Below are 7,745 nucleotides of genomic sequence, written 5' to 3' on the forward strand. Positions count from 1 at the left end.
TATGTTACTCTATTTATTCATTCTCTTTAATGTACTATATTTTCCTAAACATTTCAAATATATGTATAAAATAATACCAAAATTAATTTAAAATGAATGGAAAGATAGTGGAGAAAATTACGTACATACTAGTCCAAGAATCTTCTTTTATATTATATGAAACTGCACATTGCTAAATCATTCTACTACAAACATTATACATCATTACTAGTATAAAAAGTTATTTATTTCACGTCGAATAAGCTATATAATTCTTCCAATTAATATATAATATTTTTAAAAAAGTGTAATGATTATATTAAAATTCTTTATGCTTGTCTTATTTTGAACGCTGTAATATCAATGATATATTGTTTGTTCTATTTATGGTGATAGTAATATTGGAGTACATTAAGTCCTTGTAGAATTTAAAGTTAGACTTCTCTATCAAGATGACAAGTTATCCAGCAATAAAAACAACTCAAATTATACTCAATATAACTCATATAATCAGCAAATTAGCCTCAATGAAAATCCCACCAGATTTTACTGGTGGAAATAGCTTCTTTCTATGGGCCGAACTTGTGGATGTTCATCTCTCTACTCATTCTAGAAAAGAGCATAGAATTTTACGAGAACATGGGAAATGGCGCAAAGTATATAGATGCCGCAATAAAAAAAGACAAGAATGTCAGGCATCTCTATGAAAGTTATCTAAAGGGAAAGAAAGTTCCGGAGCATCCTTAGATCAGCACAGCACGGCATGTTCAAGTTTTCTTCGGCAATACTAAAGAGAAAAGAGAAAGTGATTTCCACTAGCACACTCAAAGAGAAGGAAAAAGTGATCGCCTTACAGAGTGCTTGAGTGAGGTCATTGTTGTTTTCACATTGCTAAATACTCATCATTTCCTTTGCGTTAGGGATCTGCGTACGATTGGCAGATGGAATTCCTTGGCGAAGTAGCGAGTGAAGTTATAATCAGTACCTTGAAAACAATTGTGAATGAGATTAAGCACCTATTCAATTTGCCGGGCGATGCTGAATGCCTCCGCAGAAAGCTCGACCAGGTGAAGAGCATAGGTGATGATATCAAAAGTCGGCTAAGTGGCCAAGGCCGACAACCTTTGCAAGTCGTGAGAAATTGGCTTGAGAAACAAGATCAAATCGTCAAATCTGCTGAAGATGTGTATCGCAAGTACGAAGACGGCAAAAACCATCGCTTGTGTTGGTGCTGCCCTGACTGTTGCTTTATCCAAAGCTTCAGTCGAGAGATCCGTAATTCTAAAGAGGAAATAGATGAACTTCTGAAGACAAGGGAATCAGATTTTCCGCAGAATGGAGAGCTGGGAGAGGCCCCGAAGACGGTGCTGCAGCCCATGGAGAACGAGCTGGTGGGCAAATATGTACACGAGAAGCTGGCTGAGCTGGAGAAGTGGCTGCTGAAAGATGAGTTCGTTCGTGTGGTCGGCGTCTATGGAATGCCTGGTGTTGGGAAGACGTCCGTGCTCAAACACATCAACAACAATGAAAAGGTAATCGAGGTTTTCCAGCTTGTGATTTGGGTTACTGTGTCCAGAGACTTCGATGTGTCTGCATTGCAGAAGCGGATTTTTGACAGAATCGAATTGCAATGGCGATCCGATTGGAGCATTGAGGAGGCCGCAGCGGCGTTGCATTCTGTTTTGAAGGAGAGGCGACTGCTGCTCATTTTGGACGATGTGTGGACAAGGATAGATGTTTCCAAATTGGGAATTTCTCATTCTGACAATAAAACAAAAGTTGTACTGACTTCCAGGGATAGAAGTGTGTGCAATAGCATGGAAGCGGACAGAATGTTTGAAATGAGGCATCTGTCGGATGACGATGGGTGGGAGCTTTTCTGCAGGGGAGCCTTCCGAGGTAGCGCTGATCGGAAGATAGATAGCCAGATTGAGCCCCTGGCAAAAGACATTGCAAAGGAGTGCAAAGGACATCCCCTCGCCATTAAGACGCTCGCTCGGACAGTGCCACAGCTTCACGGCAGTACGCCGTCTCAATGGAAATATATTCTGAGCGAGCTAAAGGCGATTGACCCCGACTTTTATCGCATTCATGGAGAGATTCTGAGGGACCTATTCAGCCCGCTGAAGCTCAGCTACGATGCTCTCGAAACAGATGTTCTCAGGCTCTGTTTCCTGTACATGGCGGCTTACAGAGAAGATGAAGAAATTGACGCGGATCAATTAATAGAAATGTGGTTGGCAGAAGGCTTCCTGAAAAGAAAAGAACAGGGTCGCCATAGTATTCTCAAGATCTTGGCGGACCGATGTTTGGTTGAGACTGAAGTAAAAGAGGAAAACGGCCGTGAAATTTGTAAAGTGAGGATCCACGATGTGCTCAGAGACATGGCGGTACACGTATCGGAAGTCGATCGGAATATCATGTTCCGTGCAGGTCAGAGTTTAACAGAGTTTCCAGAGTCTAGGAGCGCAACATGGGTAAGGATATCACTGATGCACAACAGTATCAGATTTCTGCCTGATAGTTTTGATGGCACGAATCTGGTGGCGCTCTTTTTGAGCTGGAACGAAGTTGAGGTGGTTCCAGAGGGGTTTCTGGAGAAGCTGAATATGTTGAAGGTGCTTGATCTCAGCCACACGCCCATCAAATCCTTGCCAACGTCCATCCAGCAATTGAAGAATCTCCTCTATTTGCAGCTTTCGAATACCCAGATTCAGGTAATCCCCCATCAAATGTTTGAGCTCAGTAGAGTGCAGTTTTTAGATCTGTCCTTCTCCCATCTGAAGAGTATCCGGTCCAAGATAGACAAGCTGAAACGTCTCCAAACTCTTAAGTTAGCCCACTGTTATGATTTGGAATTCGTTTCGTCAGACATATCAAAGCTCACTGCTCTGGAAGAGCTTGACATGTGGCTGTCAGGGACAGCGTTTGCATATTCGTGGGAGGAGAGGCAAGGCGGAGAGTTGAGGGAGGCTTCCTTGCAAGATCTATGCAAACTCCGTCGTCTTAAGCGTCTCCGTCTAACACTGAAATCCCCAACTGGCGGGAAAACAGTGGGGAATCTTCAGGAGCTTCAAGAACTTTGGATACTCTGTGTACCCCATCTCCGTCAAACACATCTGCCCACTGACATGCGGACCATGCATAACTTGGAAATACTCCACCTGCATGACTGTGACATTGAGGGGACCCCTGATTTATTCTCAGGTTTACAAAATCTCACCTACTTAAAGCTAAAGTCTTCTCAAATACTGATCAATCTTTCAGGAATAGGATTGGGCGGATTATCCAATTTGAAGGAAATAGAGATTGAGGAATGCCATGCGATCAAGGAATTGGGAGATGAATTTGGGAGGAAAGGCTGCTTTCCGAGATTGCGGAAGCTCAAATTGTGGATGTTAAATTCTCTGGAGAGTCTGTGCAGCTCCGTGGAAGAAGAGGGTCTGCCCGTGTTGCAGATTTTGACTATATTCCGTTGCATAAGAGTTGAAGTACTGCCATGGGGTCTGCATAATCTCAAGTCTCTAGAACATATCAGAGGAGATCAGGAATGGTGGAATGGAATTAGCTGGGAAAACGAAGAGGTGAAGAACCATCTTCATGCTAAGTACATGGAACTTATCACGTTTAAAACACAGTAATTGCTTGTACGAATTACAAGGTGTTTTAGTTTGAATAGTATTGCTTGCTAGTAATGATGTCACTCGATACACAATATGATTGTGTAATTATACTCTGTTTGTAGTTATTGGGAATAGTACTTCCAACAACCAACGTATTGTAGAGTCAGTATTGGAGATTCCAAAAATAATTACATGGTCCTTATCTTATGGTTGCTATTTCCAAAGTTCATCTTATCGAGTCTTTAATGCAATGCAAAAATGATTTATTGTATTTTGAGTTATTATGCAGCCATGTGAAATTGGAGAGCTGAAAATTTTCAGTTCTTGTAGGAGTTTGGACAACTTAGAATGGAGAAAATGAAAGGAAAGGGGCACTTATAGTCCATGACAAAACAAGATACCCAACCCTCTAATGAGATTTGAACTTGTGACCTCTCTTTGTAGAGTTAGTATTGGAGATTCCAAAAATAATTACATGGTCCTTATCTTATGGTTGCTATTTCCAAAGCTCATCTTATCGAGTCTTCAATGCAATGCAAAAATGATTTATTGTATTTTGAGTTATTATGTAGCCATGTGAAATTGGAGAGCTAAAAATTTTCAGTTCTTGTAGGAGTTTGGACAACTTAGAATGGAGAAAATGAAAGGAAGGGGGCATTTATAGTCCATGACAAAACAAGATACCCAACCCTCAAGAGTACAAGTTCTTTATCACTAGGCCAATTCATGAGTGAAGAACAAAAAAGTGGCTTTTCTTTGCATGTGAGATTAGCAAGTTATTTCTACTATTTTATAAGTAAAAGGCATGAAGTCAATAATATATTAAAATAGATAGTTAAGTATTGATATACAAAATTTGATTCAAAGGTATGAATGAGTTGGATGTACAACAATCAAATAAGCATGAATTGTGTGATGGATGAAACATATCATTGCGTGAAATAGGACATTTGGTATGTAGCAGCAATTGGAGTTGGTGATGATCATCCCATTTAGGTTCATCTATTGTGGAGTCCAATTCTTTCCCCATAGCTCCACAGTTTGCTAAATAATCTACCATTTTTTTCCCTGTGTGAAATCATGGATGCTTCGTAATCATCCAAAATACTCCAAGCCTATTGGAGCATATATTGCAAATGACATGACTAGCAAACTCTACTTATGCAAGAATTAATCAAAATAAGTGAATCTGCTTCAAGATGCAACTTGGTGTATTTGATTTCTCTAGCTAGAACCGAACCGTGCACAACTACATATGCTTTGAAGCAACATTGTTTGTTCTCTTGGATATTGATTTAGCTTGGCATGCTAAAATCCAACCCATGGAGTCCCTGATACAAATACCTATCAGTAAGTTCCTGGATTATGTTTGGAGGTGTCATCCACATTAATCTTCACAAATCCATGTGTAGGAGGACACCATTTGTTGTGGTCTTTAGGCATGTTTGCATTCAAGGGGGGTAAAACACTTCTATTGAAAGATAATTCAATAAGGTTCTATTCATTAATGATCAAACTATCTCTATCTATGTAAACTGAAGAGATATGTTTTTGTCATTGGACATTGGAATTCATCGACTTGTTGATATGTTGAATAATAAGCTACTAAACTTGATGAAGACTAGTAGTATCCTTTCTAAAAATACACTTTTTGTGCTTCCACCAAAAACCCCATACAACCATTCATGTAACAATTTTCCAAATGCAACCAAAAAATGAGGATGGATATATTGTAGGCCATGCTTGAATCCAATCCAAACTTTAATTTGATAAAGGAGTAGAAAATTGAAGTCTTCTCATAAAAGGACACTGGATGAAAAGATGATCAATTGACTCCAATATTGGTTACACAAGACACACTAAAATGGGCCAAAATTATTTATCTTGTGCAAAAGGTCACTGGTTAATACCCTTTTGTGAAGAAATAACCATAGGAAGCTCCCTAAATTAAGAAGAGTAGCATTGTTCTAGCAAAAAAGAAAAGCTTAGTTGGTTGACAATTGACTTCAATTGTGCCTTAGGGCTTGATATCATTGTTTAACATTATATGACCTTAATTTTGAAGCTACCAACAATATCTAGTCTTGTTTACTTGAGAAGAAAACTAGTCTATCCTTAAGAATAGTCACAAAAGCCTCTTTGTGAATAATAGGAAGTCAAAAATCAGAAATATTTTTCCAAGAAATTGGGCCAGAATGTTTGTTAATAACTACAACATAATTTGCAAGTTTGATGCCCCATGTGAGATAGAGTAATCGAATAAGAGGCCCAAGAATTTTAGTAGAATTTAGAGGGAAGTGACCATTCTAGGAGTCTTCCTAGAGAAACACACATTGACCATCATTGACTTGCCAAGAAATGTAATAAGTTATGACTTATCTTGATGAAATAACAAATTCTAGATGGAAAAACCTTGAGGATCTACAATTGTGAGAATGTCTAATGGATCAAGGTTATCAAGGTCCTTAGCTTGCATGATTTGGAGCTAAAGAGTGTATGGCCTTTCAAACATTATCCACACTAACTTCCCTTTGAAAGAAGCATTTTGATTAGGTAACGGATGAAGCCCAACACCTCCATGCAATCTTATCTCTATCATGTTGTGTAAAGAAATACGAGGAAATTTTTATTTCTTCATGCATAATTGTAGTCCAAAGAAATTCATGAATAATTTTCTCAATTCTATGGATTACTAAAGTTGGAGCTTTGAAGACTGTCAAATAATAATTGAGGATGGGTACAAGAACTCACTTAATTAGAATTAGCCTACCAAAGAATGAGAACTAACACACTTTCCAAGTTGATACTTTCTTTTGTAATCTTTGAGTGTTGTGCCAATAAGATATTTTATTATTGTCCTTGAAAATTGGAATTTTGAGGTACTTGCCAGGAAGTTCCTATAGTTGGAAATTCAAGATACGGAGAACATTAGCATGTTAGTTTTTAGTTTATTTATTTATTGTAAAAGTAGTAGGGGAAGAGATCATAATAGTTAGTCCTAGATATTTGTAATTACCATTCTTAAAAGAGCTCTCAAAGACTAAACACATGTATTAGTCATTGATGACACATATACTGGTAGTCATTTTTTTAGCTTTTTGTAAAAAAATTGGTTGGCAATTGACCAATTTGTGCATCCCTATTGAAACATTTTATAAAGACTATTTAAACATTTAACTACTAGCAATTGACCTCTTTTGTATGGGAAACAATAAGCTGATAGGAAGTTCTGTTTTGGAAGAAAAAGGTGCCTCATTAAAAGACTTTGCAAGCTATTTCTATGAAACAAAAATGTATTGCAAGATAAATTAGTAATATGAATATATTGCAAAATAAATTAACAACAAAAATATAGTATAAAATAAATCAAATCTCAAGTTTTTTCTAATTTCCTTTAAAATGGAAGTTTCCATTCTTGTTTAGGATCTATTATCTATATCTTATACATAAAAATGTTGTTGAATTTTTTTATGTTAGGATAAAATAATAAAAATATTATGGAAATAAATGGATGAGGTTGAAACAAAAAGATAGAGAATGTATACACATTTTTTTATTTTCACATACACGAAAAACTAGAAGTGAATTAGGATTTTTAAATATTGTCACATGCAAAATATTTTATCTTACAAAGAATGGATTGATTAATTCTCTTACAATGGATTGAGGTTGCACTAACTAATTGTAGTTGAAAAAAAAGACATTGAATATGCCTAAAAGAACATTAAGTAGGTCAAAAGTGTCATTCACCTATTTTTAATTTTCTTTTGAAATAATTAATTTATAGGTTGTAAAAATCTGATAGATTGTAATAATTATTTACAAGCTTTAAAATAGTTTAATTAGTTTGTAATCTAAATATTTGTCATTTTGAAAACAAAATCATTCATATATTTGTATGTGCTTATGAATACACTTATAACTCTTATATGACTACAAAAATATATTATTATTATTTTATTACTAATTTATTCTTAATCAAATATGACATTCTATGAAATAATAGTTATTTAGAATTTTAAAATAGTTGAACCTTAATTGATAATCACACACATCTATTTGTGATTGATATTTCAAACATTAATATAACACTATATATCATCACTTTTATTTAATAAAAATATTACATTTTATTTTATAAAT

At 36.3% G+C, this 7,745-nt stretch overlaps 1 protein-coding gene across 1 annotated transcript; it reads left to right on the forward strand.

The window, feature by feature from the left end:
• Positions 1-911: 911 nt before the first annotated feature.
• LOC149572428 (disease resistance protein At4g27190-like) lies at positions 912-3,904 on the forward strand. The gene has a single exon (XM_089811234.1). The coding sequence runs from the start codon at positions 921-923 to the stop codon at positions 3,618-3,620; it is 2,700 nt and encodes an 899-aa protein (XP_089667360.1). The 5' UTR covers positions 912-920; the 3' UTR covers positions 3,621-3,904.
• The last annotated feature ends 3,841 nt before the right edge of the window (positions 3,905-7,745 follow it).

The sequence above is a fragment of the Cupressus sempervirens genome, chromosome 2, assembly GCF_028749045.1.
Source record: "Cupressus sempervirens isolate cs-2001-9-10 chromosome 2, ASM2874904v1, whole genome shotgun sequence".
Lineage (NCBI taxonomy): Eukaryota > Viridiplantae > Streptophyta > Pinopsida > Cupressales > Cupressaceae > Cupressus > Cupressus sempervirens.

Coding starts and splice junctions, on each gene's coding strand:
- LOC149572428 (XM_089811234.1), top strand. CDS start 921: ATGGAATTCCTTGGCGAAGTAGCGAGTGAAGTTATAATCAGTACCTTG.